This window comes from Aspergillus ambiguus, assembly GCF_047715705.1.
Source record: "Aspergillus ambiguus strain CBS 117.58 unplaced genomic scaffold BDV59scaffold_24, whole genome shotgun sequence".
Classification (NCBI taxonomy): domain Eukaryota; kingdom Fungi; phylum Ascomycota; class Eurotiomycetes; order Eurotiales; family Aspergillaceae; genus Aspergillus; species Aspergillus ambiguus.
Window position 1 is genome coordinate 15,024 of NW_027395537.1, and position 20,634 is coordinate 35,657.

The 20,634-nt window shown below is 47.4% G+C and overlaps 8 protein-coding genes across 8 annotated transcripts; 1 reads left to right on the top strand and 7 right to left on the bottom strand.

Moving 5' to 3' along the window:
* Window positions 1-1,943: 1,943 nt before the first annotated feature.
* Window positions 1,944-2,168, bottom strand: BDV59DRAFT_203382 (uncharacterized protein; the record flags this gene model as incomplete). Its single annotated transcript, XM_073694256.1, has 2 exons — window positions 1,944-1,956; window positions 2,002-2,168. The coding sequence occupies 2 exons, from the start codon at window positions 2,166-2,168 to the stop codon at window positions 1,944-1,946; spliced, it is 180 nt and encodes a 59-aa protein (XP_073546224.1).
* An 869-nt stretch (window positions 2,169-3,037) lies between these two features.
* Window positions 3,038-4,867, bottom strand: BDV59DRAFT_194199 (sugar porter family MFS transporter; the record flags this gene model as incomplete). Its single annotated transcript, XM_073692351.1, has 6 exons — window positions 3,038-3,061; window positions 3,129-3,367; window positions 3,424-3,558; window positions 3,617-4,263; window positions 4,319-4,706; window positions 4,771-4,867. 6 exons carry the CDS (start codon window positions 4,865-4,867, stop codon window positions 3,038-3,040), a joined length of 1,530 nt encoding a protein of 509 aa, XP_073546225.1.
* A 736-nt stretch (window positions 4,868-5,603) lies between these two features.
* BDV59DRAFT_203383 (uncharacterized protein) lies at window positions 5,604-6,063 on the bottom strand (the record flags this gene model as incomplete). Its single annotated transcript, XM_073694257.1, has 3 exons — window positions 5,604-5,714; window positions 5,773-5,885; window positions 5,943-6,063. 3 exons carry the CDS (start codon window positions 6,061-6,063, stop codon window positions 5,604-5,606), a joined length of 345 nt encoding a protein of 114 aa, XP_073546226.1.
* Window positions 6,064-7,033: 970 nt separating this feature from the next.
* Window positions 7,034-7,767, bottom strand: BDV59DRAFT_194200 (glycoside hydrolase family 11 protein; the record flags this gene model as incomplete). Its single annotated transcript, XM_073692352.1, has 2 exons — window positions 7,034-7,433; window positions 7,502-7,767. 2 exons carry the CDS (start codon window positions 7,765-7,767, stop codon window positions 7,034-7,036), a joined length of 666 nt encoding a protein of 221 aa, XP_073546227.1.
* Window positions 7,768-8,966: 1,199 nt separating this feature from the next.
* BDV59DRAFT_181797 (CRAL-TRIO domain-containing protein) lies at window positions 8,967-10,925 on the bottom strand. The gene is made up of 4 exons (XM_073690290.1): window positions 9,858-10,925; window positions 9,736-9,777; window positions 9,582-9,681; window positions 8,967-9,528 (listed from the first exon to the last, which is right to left on the bottom strand). The coding sequence occupies exons 1-4, from the start codon at window positions 10,596-10,598 to the stop codon at window positions 8,999-9,001; spliced, it is 1,413 nt and encodes a 470-aa protein (XP_073546228.1). The 5' UTR covers window positions 10,599-10,925; the 3' UTR covers window positions 8,967-8,998.
* A 1,335-nt stretch (window positions 10,926-12,260) lies between these two features.
* On the top strand, window positions 12,261-15,142 carry BDV59DRAFT_181800 (putative alpha-1,3-mannosyltransferase). Its single transcript, XM_073690291.1, has 4 exons — window positions 12,261-12,724; window positions 12,786-12,821; window positions 12,879-13,949; window positions 14,012-15,142. The coding sequence occupies exons 1-4, from the start codon at window positions 12,565-12,567 to the stop codon at window positions 14,515-14,517; spliced, it is 1,773 nt and encodes a 590-aa protein (XP_073546229.1). The 5' UTR covers window positions 12,261-12,564; the 3' UTR covers window positions 14,518-15,142.
* Window positions 14,649-15,142, bottom strand: BDV59DRAFT_64400 (uncharacterized protein). The gene has a single exon (XM_073696823.1). It carries the CDS (start codon window positions 15,041-15,043, stop codon window positions 14,780-14,782), a length of 264 nt encoding a protein of 87 aa, XP_073546230.1. The 5' UTR covers window positions 15,044-15,142; the 3' UTR covers window positions 14,649-14,779.
* A 3,202-nt stretch (window positions 15,143-18,344) lies between these two features.
* BDV59DRAFT_194203 (MFS multidrug transporter) lies at window positions 18,345-19,969 on the bottom strand (the record flags this gene model as incomplete). The annotated part of the gene is made up of 4 exons (XM_073692353.1): window positions 18,345-18,486; window positions 18,537-19,222; window positions 19,279-19,773; window positions 19,829-19,969. 4 exons carry the CDS (start codon window positions 19,967-19,969, stop codon window positions 18,345-18,347), a joined length of 1,464 nt encoding a protein of 487 aa, XP_073546231.1.
* Between the last annotated feature and the right edge of the window lie 665 nt (window positions 19,970-20,634).

Consider the following 20,634-nt stretch of genomic DNA (forward strand, 5'->3'; position numbering starts at 1 on the left):
TTCCCAAGGCTGCCGAGCTATTGTAAAGTAATTATTCTGTCTTCGTTCTTCGCTAAGAGTGTGGTTTATACACTATACTACGTTCAGAGACCCAAGTCGCTTGCCTGTGGATACGTTACAGCCGGTGGATGAGTCGGATTACGGGACCAGGGGCTCTTCAGCACCCTTCCAAGGCTCATTTCCTGCTGTTATATAGAGTATGTATAGAATTTCTAAAAAGAAATACTACCTACCTGTTGAAGTTTATCCATCTGATCGAGCTTAGCATATTGTCATCGCTACAATAAACCGTGACATCGCGATGCTACTAGCTCGCTGATTTGACACTCACTCTTCGTGAACTGAAGCAAGGACATTTACATAGGGATGGATGTCGACCATTCTGTCTTTATGTTGATTTATTGATTTCTCCCAACACCAACCTGGAAGCCTCTCTCTCCAAACCAGATATATCATTTCCCCATTTCACGGCAGCCTATAAGCTGATACCCACTCAAAAACTAATCCCGTATGCCTTATTGATGATACATTTGACTATATAATCTTTCTTCTGGGATTGCGGATGACAAATAGTATGGCAGGATGACCTTTCCGCACAACCGCGCTGTCGAGGTAACTACGTGCCTCTTCCTGGATTGTTTGATGTATTTTTATGTGCGTCAATGTCATCGTTACGTTCTCATGAACTCAGCATAAGATCCTGCAGAGTGGTTCCTTCACTCAAAGTCCCATTGTTGGTGGTCAAGACATAATTGTCGTAATAGCTTTTGAAATATGCGTGCTTTAGTCGTACAAACTCGGAATCTCATGTGGCATTATTTGGCTCTTCCTGGTTGGTGTGTTTACGTTGACGACCGCTCGCTCGGATATGGTTTATAACAGGTCTCATATATGGTCCGTCAGTTCGGTAAGCTGAACAACACCCTCATTGGGAAATGTACCTACAGGGGAGGTGGCTGTTATTATGAGCAGCGATGCTAGCAAACGCACTTATCTCGTGCTTTTATGTCTCTGCGGTTTTACCATGAAACTAAGCCAAGGCCTTGGCAAAAGCTCAGTCCCGTACTCTAGAAAGGCATCCTTGTGTTATTTTAAAATATCTGTCTCGGATTTCCATTGATAAATTTGTCATACATCATCAATTTATATTGGCCATTGTCCCATAAATGGGAAATCTCTATTCTTTTTAACTATTAAGTATCTATATTGTTCTATTGAATAACCTTTCAGCTAAATCATTTCTGACGACGTTTCAAACTGCTGTATGCCACTGGAACTGCCGTAGGAAGCGTGCGCAGAAAACCTATAGATACAGAGTAAGGGGGTGTAATTGCAATAGCATGTACGTCAACGCGATACTCAATGGGACAGGCCTAGGTTCGAGGACGAGCAAGCGACGAATCGATTTCTGATTGTGATAGGAGTACGTACAAAGACATACTGGATGAAACATAGGAGCCAACTATAAGATCAAACGACAGACTCCAAAACATACAACGCCCCATGGTTTAAAGAATAAAGTTGGATTTAACTCGGACCTGGAAGGCAAAAACGTCGTCGAAAACAGACCGCATTTGAAACATGATCCGCTTCGCCTTTAGCATCCGGATGTCTGGTTGGTTGGCTTGGAGCAGAAATCTCCCTCCTTTGCTCTGCGGCTTGATAGCTCCCCATCAAGTGTGTTGGTGTTTGGAAGGGCACTGCAAATACCAGCGAAATTCCTTTCCTCCATAGCTCCATGCCACCAACTTTCCACGCCGCCACATCCTGAGTTGTAGGCGAAACTCACAAGGGCACCGTACTGGTTGGCATTGAGATACTTTGCGTTATCCAATTCACACACGCATTTTTCATATCCCACGAGATCCTCCTTTAGAAGTGCGGCCCCTTCTTCTTTAGTCAGTGGTGTGTTAATTGTATCACAGTCTTGCTTTGCGACACAATCATGACCGTAACCTGAACCATTAGTATGACTAGAAGTGAAAATTGTGTACAATATACTTGCCGACTGTTTTGTGTCCATTGATATAGTAAAAATCAGGGCGGAAACCTTCCAAGCTGCCGATAAGTTCGACAGCGGCATCGCTGATCCCGCGACGGAAGAGCTTTCCAGGGAGCGCCATAGCCTGAAAGGCAAAAATACAGACAAATGTAGAGGAAACCTTCATTTTTGGCAATGTATTTGTATCTGTGGATGTAAAATTCGTTCCAAGGGTTGGTTTCTTTTTATTTGTCTTTGTCTACCTGGAGCAGGCAGTAGACATCGCTCATTTATAAATTTCTGAGCACTCCAAATCACCGCCATGTTGACATATTGTTATTATGGCGGGAACTATTTTGGGACGTGCCTCGTATACATGATACAGAAAGTGAATTCAACTTATGCTCATTCGGCCCCCAATCTTGACGATCTCTCGTATCCTGCCGACCCCCTTACCACGACTGAGGATGACAAGACCCAGATGAGAAACGTGCCATCAAGTTATAGTTGAGCTTTGGTTGCTGAGCTGAGATGGAGCTACGATTGAGTAAGCATCCTTGTGTCACGTATGCAAGATTTGCCTGCATGTTCATTCTTGCTCCCGTGGGGCCATGCCTTGGTTGAATACGATGAAGACGAGAATTCTATTTATAATTACGTGAAGCGGAGCAAAGAACACGACAAGAGACAAATATCGTCAAATCAAGCATTTCACAACCTCCACTGTACTTTGCAATAACGTCGAAGTAGTCGAGGAGAATTGGTTACCATATCCTATTTCGGGACATGGCCCTGTGTGGAAGGTTACTGTGTGATACTTTCATCGCTGGATTGAATTTACTTTTACGGTCGAGTCCCGTTCGGTAAGGAAAGCCACTTTTTTATGGAAGTCGTATGGCGGCACAATATCACTTTTTTAATATAGAAGGACTGAGGAGTCCCTTAGTCCTCAGTGTAGCGAATTTTCGTAACGTGGTAAAGTAGTCTAGAAAGACTATTGCGACACTTAGGTTGTTTGAATTCAGGAGCACACACAAGCAAATCTTTAATTCGTGTTTAATATAAGGATAAACTGTCAATCTGTGATATCCCGATTAGAAGCTCTGATTTCAGTCATGTTACCAGGCACCATCAGTGGGCATTCTACTTGCTGCACTGCACCCTCAACTTTCTGATGTACCTGATGTTCCAGGGCGTGCTGTCGTGGCATCACAGTACGCCCCCCTTTAGAACTGTAAACACCCCCCGTGAGTCCGCCCTTGCTGAAAAGCAGAGGTATGTCCTCTAGCTCTAGTCCTTTTGTCTCCGGATAAAAAAGGTATACCATAGGGATGAATGCGGCATTCAAGACGGCAAATATGATGAAAGTACGCCAACCAATGTTTGCTATTTTGGTTAGCATGAACATGTTCACTTTTTGCGTCGCCTGCTACTTTACCTACCAAACGCAATTGGGGTGATTTTGACTACTGCAAATACAGCCATCCAGTTCCATCCAGATGCAATGGCTTGCATTTTTGTGCGTACACGAGTCGTGTTAATCTCGGAGGGATAGAACCACGGTACAGGGAGCCATCCTGTAGACACCGCATTTGTCAGGAAGGAAATGTGATTTTACTCCCCTTGGGTACTCACCGACACCATAGAAGAGTTGAAAGATAAAAATGAAGGCTGTCGCTCCATAAGCTGCCTTTTCCTTTTCTAGCGACAACAAGATAGTGACCATGATGAAGCATAGACAAAGACCAGCCGAGCAAATAATCAATAATGTACGTCTCCCGAATCGATCCATTAGGAACACTGGGATGGCCGATCCAACAAGGTAAGTACACTGTATACATCCACCTAGGATCATGGCCAGATTCCGGCTCATTCCCATGGTTGTTTGAAACATCACAGGCCCGTAATAGTTAATCATATTCGACCCTGTAAACTGCTGAGCTAGCTCAATAGAGATGGTGATTAGCATCCGGCGTAGGTTTTGACTTTCTCCCCAGCTGCAGAGCTCCATAAACCGGAAGGGGCCACCACGTTGTTCCTCCTCGAGGCCAACTTGAATATCTAGAATAGTCTTGCTCACTTCAGCGTTGTCTATGGATACGTCTTCGATTGCAGCCACTACTGCCCGGGCTTCTTCGTGTCTGTCGTGTTGAACCAACCAACGCGGGGTTTCAGGTAATCCGATGACCTGAATAATAAGTAGGACAGCAAACACCGCCTGAAATGCTAAGGGGAAGCGCCATTGAAGGGACGTTTCGGTGAAGCTGGTGCCGTAGTCCATCCTGCAGGCTATCAGAAATCGCATAAGGTCATCCATGTACCAGTAAGAGACCTTACCAGTATGCAATGACGACCCCAAGAATTGTCACGGTTCCTTGCAGAGTTAACAAAGCGCCCCGATAGGCAGCAGGTGAACACTCGCTTTGGTAAACGGGCGCAGTGGAGCTATTTAGACCATTTCCTACGCCGGTAACCACTCGGCCTGTTATCAGTTGTCCGATGGTGTAGGAGGATGCTAAGATGATGGCTCCAACAATCATGATCGAACCCCCTGCCATCAGCATTATCCGTCGGCCATACCGTTCTCCAATAAAGTAACAGATAATTGAGCCAATAACACATCCGATGTCGTACAAAGCAGTGATATTTCCTTGCATTGCGGCATCAGGGTTATTGAAATCACGCCCAAAGCGGTTATTAGCACCGATTATACCTGACATAACCCCTGTTTGAGCCGGAATGTCTTAGTAGGGAATATCCTCGTCGCGAAGTTCCTTATAGCACCGCACCTTGATCAAACCCAAGCAAGAGGAATGCCTGGCAAGAGGCTATTGTCACAGCCGTTATCAAGGCGCGGCCTCTGAAGTCATGTTTCCACAGCTTCATTTTGTCTCGTTAATGATTCTTATATTTCATTTTTTTTTTGGTAAGTGACTGGGTTATGATCAGGTTTTGTGCGTATGTAGTGGGATGATCTAAGATCTCAGGGATGCCACTGGGAGGTTCGTGTGTTTTGTATTCTGCAATAGCCATTGGTCGCTGTCCACTACGCCGAACATAACAAGGGTCATACTCTCCACATAGAACGCAACCTTCAATAATGTCAACGTAGATGAACATCGACGGAAGCGATCGCCATTGTTCGGCATATCAATCTCCCGAAATGCGGGGTTTCCACATGGCACGTCGGGTATACCGGAGGGCTATTCGAAGAGGATGGAGGTGCAGGAAACTGGAATGATTTGCATGGCCACGAATTTCATAAATCCCTGAGTGGGTTCGAAGAAGCGCAAGGAACTGGTTGTAATTGCCGTCCCTGCAGAAGATTCACGCAAACCTTCCGTGAGCTACGTACGATAAATTAATTAGTAGAAGTTGTATGTATACTGAGCACAGGAATCGACGCCGAGTACGGTGTAGAGATAGTAGCAAACGATTTCAATTTGAAGACACCCCTTGTGCTATATACGTATCTGGAATGGACTGAATCGGATCACGAACAGTGGCAGAACGATTGTGGCTACACAAAAATCGAACTGATTGACGGTCGGGGAGACGGATAGTCATCCATGCTTGGTGAAGATTCAATCATACGTCCCTCCAATATTTCCATATCCCTCCCTTACATTTCGTCCATCTTGGGCTCAAGCCTGTCCGGCTGGATGAACTTCTCGAGGTCTTGCCGGGGACTACGAGACGGCTGAAAACGGACATCGCCACGGTCGGCCTTCACCTATTGCACTAAACTCAGCCTACCAACCATATTAAACTTACCACAACAAGTAACTTACTGAGGCCTCACTAATTGTAGCGTGAATTTCATCCCAAGTTGGAGTTCCCGTACCGCGCTTCTTGATCAGGGTTGGGGATTCAAAATCGTCAGGAAAGGAAGCGGCGATGAAGACTTCAGATGATTAGCCAGCGGCCCATGAACAATTCTCGATAGAATTTGTTGACTTACAGTCTTCACCCTTTGTACCGTGGACCTCTGGAGGCTGAAAATAGCATGCTCTGCCCAGCAGACGAAAAGTCCGCAGATATGTCGGCCGGACTAGGGAACTGCGTGTGAGTGCAGACGACATTATCTTTCCGAAATATTTTTGAAATATTTGTCTTGGATTTAGATGGTTTTGGACAGACTGAGGAATTGTAAAATCGATGGTTGTTATCTTATGTCGCTAAAAGTAGTCGTGTTCATCATGATGTCAATCGCCACTTGATGTCCAAACACATCCATGTCACCAGTACAGTAGAGGACAGGAACCAAACCATGGAATCTAAATTACCTAGGCCTTGTGCAGCAACGTATTGACACATTATGAATCCTAATATTCTTGGCATAAATACGATACTGTAGACGATAACATTATGGGGTCTAACATTACTGACTAAATGGACGAATTCTATCTTTCGGAGAGGCAGATTAGAATCATAAAATCGTTGGCTAGCGCATTCTGTCAGCAGAGTTGCCACAAGGAAGATAATTGGTGCAGGTGCGGCATTACCTTTGGTCAATCTGAAATCCCATTTTCTCTCTATAATGAATTATTCTTCATCGCGTGTCCAGCATTTTGAAACTACCAAATGGTATTAGTTGTGTTTGTTAATGTCTATAGAAGTTTTATGGGCATTAGATGTGTTTGAATTACATCATGAAAAAGTGTTATACAAGTTCACGTGTCCAGCAACAAACCCGTCGCCGGGAGATGTTTCCTGAGAAAGGGAAGACTAGTAGGTGCTGCTACGAATTGTCCTTCCAGTTCAATATCTATTGCCGATTTCTCCCGCTAATCAACGCCCGAGAACGTCTTGAAATCCGTAATTGCGTGCCCTTACCCGTGCCTCTCATTCCCGGGAGAATGTATATCAGTGATGCCCAAATGTTGATAGTATTTCTAGGCTGCTTCCAAACTATATACTTCGATGAAACAACACCTGTGATAAACAAATACGAATGGCATCCAGTGCCACAAAGATCCAAAAAGTAAAGCAAGGGATGGACAAATCCAAAGCGCAACCATCGTGTCGATATGCCTGGCCGAGGTTGCCTATTCAACCAACAGTGATTGACGCAGATCCGCTCGACTGATAACCTTCGGTTGCCAAAATCATATAGTTGGGATCTCCCATCTGGAGTCCCGCCTGGCCCCAAGCGTCAAAGTGGTTCTGCGTAGTGACTGTGCCCCCCACACGACTTTCGGTGCGGACGGACCAGTACTGATCAAATGTGGCCGTCCCTTCAATTGAAGGCGCATTCTCCCGAGTCGTCTTGTAGATGTTGTACGTCCCACCGTCACTCTCAACCGTTCCCAGCTGCTGGGCACCAGTAGAAGGGTCATAAGTGCTGAAGGATTCAACAATATAGTATTCAACTAGTGGGTTCTGAGTCCAACCGTAGACAGACAGATAACTGTTGCCACTTGGGTTCCAGTCGCCGCTATAAGTGACGGCCCTGTTCCCACATTATTACTGTTAGGCCAAATCGAAGTAGTAAGCTCGCTAGGAACGATGTATACGTACTGAGAGCTCCCAGGATTCCAACCTTTCCCGGCGACAAAGTTCCCGCAGTCGGTCCAGTCAACGCTGTAAGAGCCAGCATCGCCGTTCGTGTAGGTGACCTGGCCACCACCGTCTGTCCAGAAAGAGTAATAATATCCATTGTTGGTGCCAGTACCGGACTCAGTCTGCTGGCGTTTGAACAGTTCCAGGAGACCGTTAGGACTAGGCGCAGCAAGCGCGCCAGAGATGGCAGAGAAAGCAACGACGAGTGATGCGTAAGATACCATTCTGGGATATGATGCTTTTGAGGCGCGATGACTTGTCTTCGATGAATACTCTGCATTTGAAGTGGCTGGCAGGAGAGACCCATTTTATATTCTGAGACATCCTCGCACTTTAGCCGAAACGACAGAGTTCAAATAGAGCAGTGGTTGTTTCGTACCCCGACCTTCGCGACCCATCTTGAATACCAGTGAAATTTGCAAATTGCTTTATTTCATATAAGGGAAGATCGACATTTATTTTATCCGGCAGGGAAGCAAAACACTTTGCTCTAGGGGCTCTCTCATGTGTGCTTCAGCCATCAGCCCGACATTGAGAAACGCTCAAACAATGAACGATGATATGTACCTGACTTTCTTCGTACGGTGGGCAGCCGCCTATCTTGGTCCTCCGCTGTGGGGAGTCGTGATAAGCAATCCACCAGTGTTACCACATCTATACACCGAGTAACTGATTTTTGGGTCTTCGTGCTGGCTACACTGGTGACCAGACAACTTAGAAACATAATGAAACTCAGGGTGAGACAACAACTCCCACGAACATCTAACAACATTACCTGGCTTGCGCTGGACCAACCCCTGCTCAACACTTGGGAAATACGCCGTGGCGTAAAGGTGGAAACTTGCACTTTAGCCAAAACGCCACCCGGCATTCCCCGCATCACGACAGAGGAAATAGCCTCACGAAACAGGGATTCGATGGTCTTTTGCTACCAGCATGTCTTCATTCCCGGTATCCTCACACCTCGCACATTTATTTCTGCCTTTCTGCCGCGTCGTATGATCATAGCCGGAGCGCCTAAAGCTGCTGTCTTACATCTTCGTCCCGAGTTGTTCGTAGGTAAATTATTTCCCGCCCTTTTTTTTTTTTTTTCTAACTGCTGCTATCTAGGCTAACGCACGAACGACAATAGCTCGGGGTTGGGAGGCCGAGAGAAATGAAGCGCCTTCATGAGAAAAGCGATGCTCCTACCTCTGGCTTGGACAGCTTCCCCCCTCTTGCTAGAGTTATGGTGGCTGACTAAGATATTGTCACTCGTTTAGAAGTCTGGTTCGAAGCACATCGCCGCGGACAACGGGGAATGAAGAGCCGTGAAAACCCGATGAATAATAAGATATTTATATATCGTTAAGCATTGCATATTTAAACCACGGATATGGCAATATCTAAAAACTGTAGTATGTTATGAAATATCAAACCAACCGTCATGAATGTCACCTTAGGCATTGGATCATATTAGACATTTACCGTCTTGGCCTGCGCACTTTCGACATGTTCCACCTCTAGGGCTTTAGTCTCTTGCGATTCCGTTTCTGTTTCTGGTTCAGGATAAAACGATATCTTCCCACCCTTACCGATCACCTGGGTGCGATCCAGATGCCCGCGACCACGAACGTAAGGATCAAGCTTCCAGTAGTTTAGGCGCATGTTTTCAATAACTTCGTCCCTGTGCTGTTTAATATTCGCAAGATTCTCCGAATCGTTCGATTTCACGGCTTCTATCCACTCGGCAGTGGCTTTTAGCAGATCCTCGCCAATCTTCTCCCGTTCACCCAAAAGAGCATCGCGAGTGCTAACATCGCTCATTTTCTCGTTTTCGCCCTCCACGGGCTCAACAAATTTATACTCATACTGGTCCTGTCCCCCGAGCTCCTTCACCAGCTGCTCTGGTTCAATGTGTTTTTCCAGATCTTTAGCAGTGTACGTGAAGTCAACCTTGGAAACGATAACGGGGTCCATCCATCCTTTGATGATCTTCCAGATACCTACACCCGTTAGTATGGTCTGTGGGAGAATTGTCGATGAGCAAGCTGCTAACCAGAGAATATCCAGGGCGCGTTATGGATCAACATGACACCCAGGGATTCAGGGTAGTTTGCCTGGAAGCAATCAATCAAAAATTTGACAGGCGCGTATTCCTAGGACAGGAATTAGCCATAGTAGCTAGGCATCACTCGATTTAATTGATTTACCATATTGGAGAGTGAAAAGCCAGTCATATCAAAGATGATGTTCTAATAGCCCGTGTTAGTCACTCTCATGGGAAGCTGGAATCGCCTTTTTCTTGCTTAGGATGAAGCCTTCAAACACATACCACAGACTCCACGGGGGGCACAAGCAGCAGGCGCGTAGATTCAATGACATGCAGGATATACCGCTTAATAACCTCCTCACTTTGGGCTTTGGGATTGTGGAGTCGCGCCTTCACGATCCCAATTGGGCGACCAGCGCGGTCTGTCCCATGAACATAACATTTGCCCATGCGCATCTGCGCCAGAAAGGTGCTACCGGCCTTCGCTTCCTCTGTATTGGTCTTGTTCTGTGATTCCTTCAACGCCTGCAGTTCACTGTTGGCCACCACTTTCTCATCAACGTGCTGCTCTTTCACCCGCCACACAAGGGCTTCAAGCATCATAGCAAAAGCCTTGCTGATATCCCACTTGCGGGCACGGATAAAACGAAGGAGCAATGCATCGGGATGATCCTGCTTTGCCGTACTTAACAAGCTGCGCCGAATCTCGGCAATTGAAGTCCTATTCAGGCAGTCCCGTATTGTCTTGAGCTCGCTGTTGTTGATTCCAAGACCAATTAAGACGTCGTTCAAATCCGAAGGGTAGTTCGTATTGCTGGTGTTCGACACGGTTTTTGTGAGTGACGAGCTGCGGCGGTGGACCGGTTGCGGGAGCTTTTCTTGGTTACTTTCTAAGGCAACATCCTGGAATCCGGGAGGCGAAATCTCGTTCAGTTTGAGGATGATCGACCACAGTTGGCGCAACTTAGCCTCCTGGTCCGCTGAGAGGTTGCCGACGTATCCTGGGGCATTGGTGGGGGCCATTGTGTGACACGACAGAGAAAATAAACGGACAAAAGGAGGCGACGATGATAGCGGTAGCAACTGCGATAACAGTTAATGACCTTTGGCACTGAACTCCTATTTATTTCTCAGCCCCTCCGTCGCTCGCAGATCGGCCGTTGCATATGAAATTGGCCCCCGCATAGGGATCGACAAACCTCGGATCTCGACTGAGGACGCGGAGACAAGCGAATATCAGATGAGCCATACTCTTGTTGAGAAGCGGCTGCCCCTAAATATCAATCGATGTTATTGGCCGAATCTACTGTACATGGTGCCCTGTGCGAGGTATAGTTTTTTTTTTTTTTTCGCCCGCAATATCTGGTACTAGTGGGAGGTACAAAATAGATAGTTCTAGTGGGTGAAGGTGTAACCTCTGTTGGTGCGCCGATGATCCCTGAAGGGTTTGGCTTCCTCCTAGAGGGACACGATTCTCATTGGTGTATGGGGATAAACTTTCTTGGATATCATCCGCACAACCTCGCCCTGCTTCCCTGAAAGAGAATAAGGAGGGGTTGTTCTCGGGGGTGAACCCTGATGTCACCTGCATGGGGCATTCTCCATGTTTGCCCCTTACGAGCAATATAAGGACCGGCATTACTGACGTCGATGGGGTTCCTGATGTCCAGTAGTGTTTCTTTCTCGGGGTCATGATTACGAAGCGGTGAAAAGCCGTGGGTCGGTCCAGTTTTCTTCCCACGGTCCGCCAACGAATTACGCGGGGTTGTCTGCCGAATGCCAATCCTTCGTGTGTCTCTTTGGGGAGTATGTTGATCATAGCTAAAATTGGTGGTTTTGTACGGAGTCCGAAGTCCGCGTAGAGGGTAACAGGTGTCAGGTTTCTTCGTGCGCGGGTTTTCTTACAGCCTGCCACCTAGGCCACTGGCACAAATGCCCTTCCATGGCTCAAATCGTCCTGCAAAACTCTTGGTGCTTCCATATATACAATGCAGAATTGAGTTGTAATGCCGTCCCGCGCGGACCCCTGCCCGAATCCCTTCAGGTTCATGCGCCGTTAATATGGCAGCATGTGGTCCGTACGCCTCCGCGGCCCTGAGAAGAGCGGAGCCGAGGCACACGGGCGGCGATGGTAATGGTGCATCGCAGGACCCATCCAAGATATGTGCTGCTTGACTTTTGACCTATGCAAGATACTTTTATATATCCTTTCCCTTTCTTCTTATCCCCGCGACCAAGACACATACTGAGATTGAACTCTACATAGCGTCCGACCGTCCTAGCCGATATGCCGCCCTATTAATAAGGGACTCGTTTGAAGTTTTTGGTCACGTGCTCGGACAATGGATACATTTTTTCCTAAGTGTCGATTGTAGATACGTATATATATATATATATATCTCCCATATGTTCCACATATTACGTTGTAGACGAGGATGCCCCGTCAGTTTGACGAACTGTTCCGGCTAAAGAAAGTAATCCGCCAAGAAACTGCCCGTATTTTCTACTGGCGTTGGTCCGTCCAGGACAGACGATCCGATGGGACAGTCGCCTTGATGAATCTGGATCCCGGGCGAATGAACTTTAGCCTAAACCAGACTTGATCGGGACTGCATGTCTCGAAGCCACAATAATCTAGACAGCTTCCTGCCATCGAATGGTGTTTCAGCTTTGCCCGCCTACTATTTCCTGTGCAAGTCACGTCCGCCACCCTCAGGGTGACCTGGAAATCACACGACGTCTTGAGTCGTCATGGGTAGTTAATAATATCTCTCCTGTGTGCCTTCTAAAGAAATAGGCTGACTGTTTTTCCCTGCCATGGTCTGGTATGTGCTTTGAGCCCTGTACACTGACTAGGGTATATAAATTCTGCCAATACACAGGTTAAGATAAATTCATGATATACGGATGGATTGACATCAGATCATTATAGCTAGCATCAGGCCTAACAACCACAATCCTTCTGTCGCCAGATTACGGTCTTTAAGCGATGGATTGGGCCTCAAAGTTGGGCGGTGCAAAGCGAAGACGACGTACAGCAGCCCTGCGGCTCATTCTCCTTGCTCTTGTGATTTGGTTTTGCTACGACACGGCGGTCCATCGATCACAGGCTGGTGACCAAGCGAATGCGACCAGAGTAGAGCGACTGGGTACACATGATCTTTGCCGATGTCGACATTAATGCCTATTGATCTAACTAGGAATTTATAGAGAAACCAGTTGCCGAATCTATTGGATCGTACAATGGTATTGTCTCCACTAAGAGCTTACGTCGCAGCGGCAGCCAACGAAACACCCAACTAGGACTTGAATCATCTCCACAAGCTATAAATGCCGCATATGCCAATGATAACACCGGGGATCCTGTGCGTCAAGTAGACGTACGCGACGCACTCCATCGCATCCTAACAGTACTCCCCGATGAGCTCCACATTCGAGATTTGCTGCGGCCTATAGCTGGAACGGGCGAGGAAAGGCTGCGCGAGATGGGACTACGAACACGTTCTTTCAAAGTTCTTTTCGAAGCTTGGGAGGATCTGCATTGTGTTCGTGGACCAGAGTCAATGTATGTGCGGGACGATATGATTTCCTACATAAAACGCCATTCCGAACTGTCAAGCAGTTTGCAGGTGGACTTGGCTCAAATGATTCGTTCTTATGAAGCCTACCGCTCTGTAATAACACGTTTATCGATGCTTCTCTTCCCGTGGACGGCGCCATACTTTTCTGACCATACAATCTTACACTCGCAACTGTATTCCGGTGGGCGTGGCCTCGTCTTCTCAGCGGGAGATGCACAAGCACCATTTCTTCTCACGTCTATTCCTTCGATTCGTCGTCTCGGATGTGATCTACCCATTGAGGTCCTGTATCTTGGTGATGGGGATCTTAGCGAAGATTTTCGCTCCGACTTGGAATCTCTCCCGGGAGTGATTACCCGCGATCTCAGTCAAATGGTAAATGATAGCGGATGGACCCTTGCCGGCTGGGCGGGAAAACCGTTTGCCATTCTTCTTTCCAGTTTCCGCGAAGTTATATACATTGATGCCGATTCTCTATTCTTTCAAAACCCCGAACTGCTGTTTGAGGACCCGCTGTACCTAGAGACTGGAGCATTGTTCTTCAAGGATCGACTCATGATGCCAGAAGTCAAAAAGCGGTGGCTCCAACGAATAATTCCGAAGCCAATCTCAAAGAACGTTGTCCGCAGTCGGCTCTGGACTGGTGAAAGTGGTCATATGCAAGAATCTGGAGTTGTTGTCGTCGATACGTGGAAGCACTTTGTTGCGCTTCTTTTAGTTACTAGAATGAATGGGCCTGACCGTGATGGCAACGCTGCTGAGGGCAAAATAGGAGTCTATGACATGGTTTATGGTATGTTAACTTCCCCTTCTCTGCATCCCACAACATTCCAGCGTCGATTTAACAGATGTTAGGCGACAAGGAGACATTCTGGCTTGGTTGGGAGCTCGCAGGAGATCCAGGATATGCTTTTCATGAAGGGGACGCTGGCATAATGGGCATGCTGGAACCACGTTTTCCACCAAGCGGAGCGGTTAATGAGAGTATCATCAACAAACTTGACCAGACCAGTACCTCTCCACCGGACGTTTTGACCAATTATACAATATGTGCCCCCCAATTGCTTCATCTGGATCGTCATGGGAGACCACTTTGGTTCAATGGATGGTTATTACCCAATAAGTTTGCTGATCACAAGCAACAAGAACCGGCCAAGTTTGAGGCTTACCTTCGCGAACCGAGGGAGGTTGGGGACCCAGGAGCTTGGCAGCTGCATGAAAACAACATTTGCTGTCTGACCTCCACCAGTATGGCAAAATTCAGCGACATAGAACAAGACACACTGCAAATGATCATTGAAAGCGGTAGGCGTTCTGGAGCCCTGGCGCCGAGAATTGCCGACAGGGCGTATTCTTTCTGACTACTATTGCGAGCGATGCTTAGAACACCATTGAATTGCATGACTATGTAGAGACGTCGTTGTTTCCGTATGCCTAGGTGCTCCTCAAAAATGTAGAACGTTGAATTGTTCGACGCAGCCAAGGATCTACAACAGTCATATTTGCTGCGGCCTTGTACTCCATGGACAGTTCTGTTGAGGCGGATCTCCAGGTCCCTTATCAGACTCCATTGAGTGATGCCACTGTTGTGACCTATCGCTTCTTAGGTATTATGGATAATATTTACAGTATAAGGTTATTTTCCTTATTCATACACTGGGAATACCCAACTGATTGTTGCTGGGCTATTGTTGAATCCCAGGTCTCCCACCGTTTTCCGACGAACTGTATTATATCCTGACTTCCTCGTGGTCTCGCCGTGAGACAAATGTTGTCGCTTGCGTCGGAGACATTTATAGCCTCCAGAGATTTATCGGTGGCGCTGGCGGAAAGATTCCATTGAGACCTCAACAGGAGAGGTATGGAGAAAGTGAGAGCATGTCGCATAATCGTAGAGATGGGTGAATGAGATCTAATCCTGGAAGATATCACATGGAAGGGTTAATTGATGGCATTAGAGTAAAGATAGATAGGTACATGAAAATTGATCAGAAGAAGCAGCTCCCCGATGACCGACAAGAGAAGGATGGCCATAACCGTTCACGTTCAGACACTGCTGAAGACGATGTGAAACAGGGGCTGACACTGACTTTCATCCACAAAGCCAGCCCGATAAGTCAGCAGTTGCATGCCTCGCTTTACCATTTGCAGCAAGCCCAACAGCCCTTTGTTTGTATTTGTAAGTACGATAGATAGGAATGAATTGGGATAAAATTACATACCGCGGCGTCCTTAGGAAGCTATAAAATATTAGCTTCTTGAAAAACACAAATACTCCTTGACTAGAGATACGGCAAAACTCACGAATAGGGAGGACAAGGCATCACCAACAGGGAGCACATCTTCATACACTCCGGGACAACAGGCGGAATGGCCGGGTGGCATAGCGGATGGCACTGGACCTTTCTCGCCATTCAATATCGGGACGGCGTAGGTCTCCTGAAGAACTGCCCATGTTCCTAAAATGAAAACGATCTTCATTCTGATGTAGTGATTCTTCAAATTGTCGTGAGGAATACGGTGTGGAATGGCTCGAGAGTGGTTGATGATAGTAGTAAGTTCGAAACATAGGCCATCGGGGCACTAGCTTTATAAGAGACTACGAGATGTACTACGTAGTTGATTGATGCGTCTTTTCCCAGAAAATTTGCTAAGGAGCAATCAGGTGTTTTACGGCAGTCGGGTGCTACCACATTCGGTATATGTGTCAAGGGATGACTTGATGTTATTTTCCGTCACCCCGGATTATCGCCCGGTGGCACATTTTTGTTTGGCTTTGTAGTCTATATTTCATTACAGATTTAGTGTTGTACGCTCATGGCTCCCAGTTTAGGTGTTAATTCGGGTGTGACGCAGGACTGTCTATACGGGGCTTAGTCTCACCAATGGACTTCCTCTTGTTTCTCATGTCGCGTCACAATGTATTGGAGGCTCTGTTCCAACACCATGTCGTCCAGTGCAAATGAAGTGTCTGGGGCTTAAGGCTGATTAATACTCTCGATCCACCGTTCGAGGTCAATAAGTCGAAAAGTTTCCCAGACTCTCTCCCAGGCTTCGTCAATGCCTCGTCTACCTGATCCTGGAGACAGTGACGAGCATTGTGGTCAGATAGGCGGGTTTTGACTCCAGAAGTTGATTCGGATATCAGCGAACGAGCCATACGGCTTCTCCCCTGACAAACACGCGACCTGTAGAGATTAATCCACTAGATTCACAAGGTGAGGTTGTAAGGAGTGTTATGTGGGAACATAAGGATGAATAGAAAGAAGGGTGAAGGGTAAAAGGAGACGAAGTTGGGGGACGAACGGTTGAAAAGAGGTAAGAGGAGCGAAGGTGAAACAGATGCCTTAGGATCGACCACAATCCCACGTACCCCCGGTTCTTACACCAAATCAGCTGCGTACTTCTGCGCTATACGTCTCTCTATCCTTCACTTCAGGCCAACTCCCTTCCATCAACCGATTGCGATCCGAGCATCATCCGGCTCGAGCGTGGTTTATCTGCTATGATGGATCAAGTGCGAATCAGGCCGGACCCAGCGACTTGGACTGACCCATTGCTGGCTGGCTAACCCTGAAATTGACATTATTAAAATAATGGCAATAAGAGAGGTGTTCTCCAAGGCGACAATCCATCGGCAGCTTTTTCTTCACCAGCAAACCACACTCACGCTAAATTGAAGCCCCATAAGCGCGATACAGAAGACCTGGTCTGCAAATTTTACCTTAATTTCGTGAAACTCTTTCTCGAGCAATTGGGACTCTCCAATGAGGGGATTAACGGACTAGGTTATCGCTCTGAAGTTGGGATCCGGTAGATCAGAACGCCATGCCCCGCGAGAAAAAGAGAGAGCAGGCTGCTAAACATAGCAAGGAGTTGCCAGTCCTCTTCCTGAGCGCTTTACGCTTCCACAAGGGCTTCAATCCTGTTGAGTTCGGTAGGCATGAAAGGCAGCCTGGAGTTCCTGTTGAGCGGTCTGCATGAGATCCCGGGCCGTTTCACGTAGATAGAGGTCGGTAAATTCTGGAGCTAATATATATCCGTTACGTTGTACTACTTGGCCGCCATTGTCAATAACTTTGTAGTAGGGTTTCCTGACCGCCGGACGCAGTGAAACAGTCCGCCACGCTGTGGCCGGGTAGACATTCGTGACTTCATCGTACAGGCAAAAAAAAAAAAAAAAACAAAAAACCGCTGCTAAGCCCCGCCTTGGTTAGGGTGGTCAAATCTGTGAACTTAGGTAGCTTAGGAGACGTAGGAATTGCAAACCCCTGCAAAGTGGCGTCTCTCAGCTGAAGCTTCATCGGCAGAGAGATGACGTTAAGGTGGAAGTATGTTTAACCATGGTTTCTGGAATTTTCGACAAGTGGGAGCGAACCACGAGATGGTCCCACGAGGTTTTCCTGAAGGGAATCTTCCAGCTCGTCCAAGATGGGGTGATCGCAGTATTGGCGGAACCAGTGGGCGAGATCTAATTCCGAGTTGCGTGCGAGTGGTGGCGTTATGAAAAGGTAGTTCGATTCGTCGTTGGCAACAGAAGATATGTTGCTGTCGTTAGAAGAAGGCATGTGTTCAACGTGACGTCCAACAGTGAGAAGAGGAAACACCGAGGGAGCTCGTTAGGGGACAGCGTAGAGAGGAAGAAGGGTATGGGAGAAGGGTGAGAGAAGATATGGAGGGAAAAATAGGAGAAACATAAGGTGAGGTGGATGTGAATAGTGAATACAGTAGGCACAGTAGGCAAGGCTAAAACTAGATGGTGAATTTATAACTATGCATGTAGCTTAGGCCGAGGTTTCTTCTGTGCCTTCAGGCAGAGCCCAGTTTCTATCCCCTCAATACTGTTCCTCAGGCGCTTTGAATGAGCATTTTCGAGGAAGTCTTCGCGGTCCGTGGTTATGAAGGGGTCTGTAAAGGGTGATATAGCCGCGTCCGCATGTCCTGCGCTCGTTTCAGGAGCGTTAACTGCATGTAATATTGGTACAACCGGCGGTCAAGTATAGGTAGTACTGACTGGTGGTTTTTCCTTGTCCTGTGAGTGCGTTTGTCATATTTTTGTCCTAGCCCGGGGTTTTGCACGGCTACTAACATGTTTAGTTGCCACGAAGTGCCATCAATCTCTTTCTATCGTACCTTTAATCCCAGATTGTTCGGTTAGAGCCCGCTCGCTATTTCCAGTAAGACACCATCACGCACAATCTGTATATTTACACCATCTTTTGCCCTGCCAGTGCAACAGCGTGACTGGAATAAAGCTAACGCCCATTATGAGCGCTGCAATAACTCCTGCACTACGTGCAATCCCAACATTCTCGAACATGGAAGAAAACCTGGGGCATTGGTTAGATCTTTTCCCTACCTTCGAAACAATCAAACCTACCAGAATGGTCCGATAAATCCCCAGGTAGATCGCACAAAGTTGATAAAGACACCGACTGACCCTGCATCTGAGGATGTATCGACACAATCAACAGCATACGTAGTCAAGACAGTGGTTATTATTTGGTTTCCAAATGCCGAGATTCCAGTTCCTACCACTGGCACCACGGACCATTTTGCAGCTGTAGCCTGCTCCGTGCAAACCAAGAAAACTGTGAGGCCAACTATGGAGAGCAGGAATCCTGGATAGCTGAGCCAGAGTCGATACTCAGGTGCTGGTTTCTCCTTGATACGGCGCGCACGAACGTTCATCCATACGTCCGACAGCACACCCCCAAGCTGTTCGCCTAGTACGGACCCAATAATCAATCCAAGAAACTGTAAGCCTAACTGCTGGGCATTTAATTTAAATTTGCTTTGAAGTAGCTGCGGAACTTCCACGGACGCCAAGACCGATGCAAATAGGAATACCATGGCGTATGCACAAGCGGCTAGTAGAACAGGGACATTGGTGAAGAGTATAAGCGGACGAAAAAACTCCCTGACCGTCAGCGGAGTTGGATCGATTCTTCGCAGTTTCAAATATTCCAATTTGAATGCTGATGAGGGGCTAGATTGCACATCCTCACCGATGTATCTAGTTTCCGGACCAAGAAAGATGTATAGAATTAACTCACAACCGTTTACCTACAGAGCGTACCGGTTAGCATCAATGGAAGCTCGCCTGCCTGGGTGTAGCATACAATGGCTAAAACCCAATAAATCCATTCCCATCCGACACGCTCGGTCACGAAGCCAAAGATAAAAGGACCGATTGGTACTCCAAGGGTAACCAGTAGAGTCCAAACACCCATGTATCTTGCCCGTTCGTGCTGGAAGAAAGTCTCCGCGACGACGGCACTCCCAAGAGCGAAAGCAGGGCAGATAAAGAATGACATTAAAGCGCGGCATGCTGCCATAGATGCATAATCTGAACTATTTGCGCAGCCAATGTTGAAAACACAGCTCCCCAGTAGCGAGATTAGAAAGACTGGGCGCCGACCGAATCGTTGCGAGAGGGGCTTCCAGAACAGAGGGCCGCCTCCTAAGATAGCAATCGTCAAGCTCGTTAAATATGAGGCCTTTTGCATCGATACACCCAAGTCTTTAGAGATTTGTTCATAGGCAGGGATGATAGAAGCTGCGCTAAATGTTCCCATAAACGCATGGAATGAAACCAGGAGTAGATTGGTCAGTCGCTAGTTCGGATAATGTCAGTGACTTGAAAGATGGAGCTTTTCAATTATTTCTCACTTTCCATAGCGGCCAATTCAACGGATCCCCGGGGTGCATGGAGGGAATAGGGTCGAGATTCAGTGTGCCATGCCGCTGCATCAGGTACGCCCGGTGTTGGTCCGATAAGGTACTTATCCGCTCCACGGCTTCCACGCCCATAGTGTTCTCATGGCACTGCGTCTCTGATTTGGCAGGTGTGTCTCCAGAGAATGATACCAGGCCGCTAGAAGTAGTTGACATGATGTTTAGTGTGAATTCACAACCATTAAACACCCCATGGACGGCTTCGTGGAAGATAAAATTATCTGCAGCGTAACATCCGGGGCCCCAACAACTCCGGGGTCTGGGGGCGGACGGGTCATTTCCGCATTCACTGGAGGGGCCGATGGAGGGAAACGGGGCCACGCAACCACTCAAGCCCCTGGCTTTGGTGGAGATGACTTACCCCGCGGTAGTTGCAGAGGGCACCATTGCCGTGTGTCAGATGGAGATGTCAGCGTACTGAAATGCTCGGGGTCTCTTCAGCGGCCATCGCCTCGGCCCCGACGAATGGATGGGGGTTTTCCGTGATGCCAATTGCCGACTACGAAACCGACCTTCTGATAGATGCAAAATCATGCACGGAGATTTTTCCGTGAGATGCTTGGCATGCTTGATAGTCCATGGCCGGAGGTGCGCTGCCGGAGACTATCCGCTGCAGGTTGGAACCCTGGAATCGCAAGTTGCATTGCCAAATAGCGTATGACTGTGTGACTCCTCTTTTTGCGGGGAACGCATCAGGTGCATTTGGAGAAGCGTTCAGCCATTACACTCCATGGTTTATC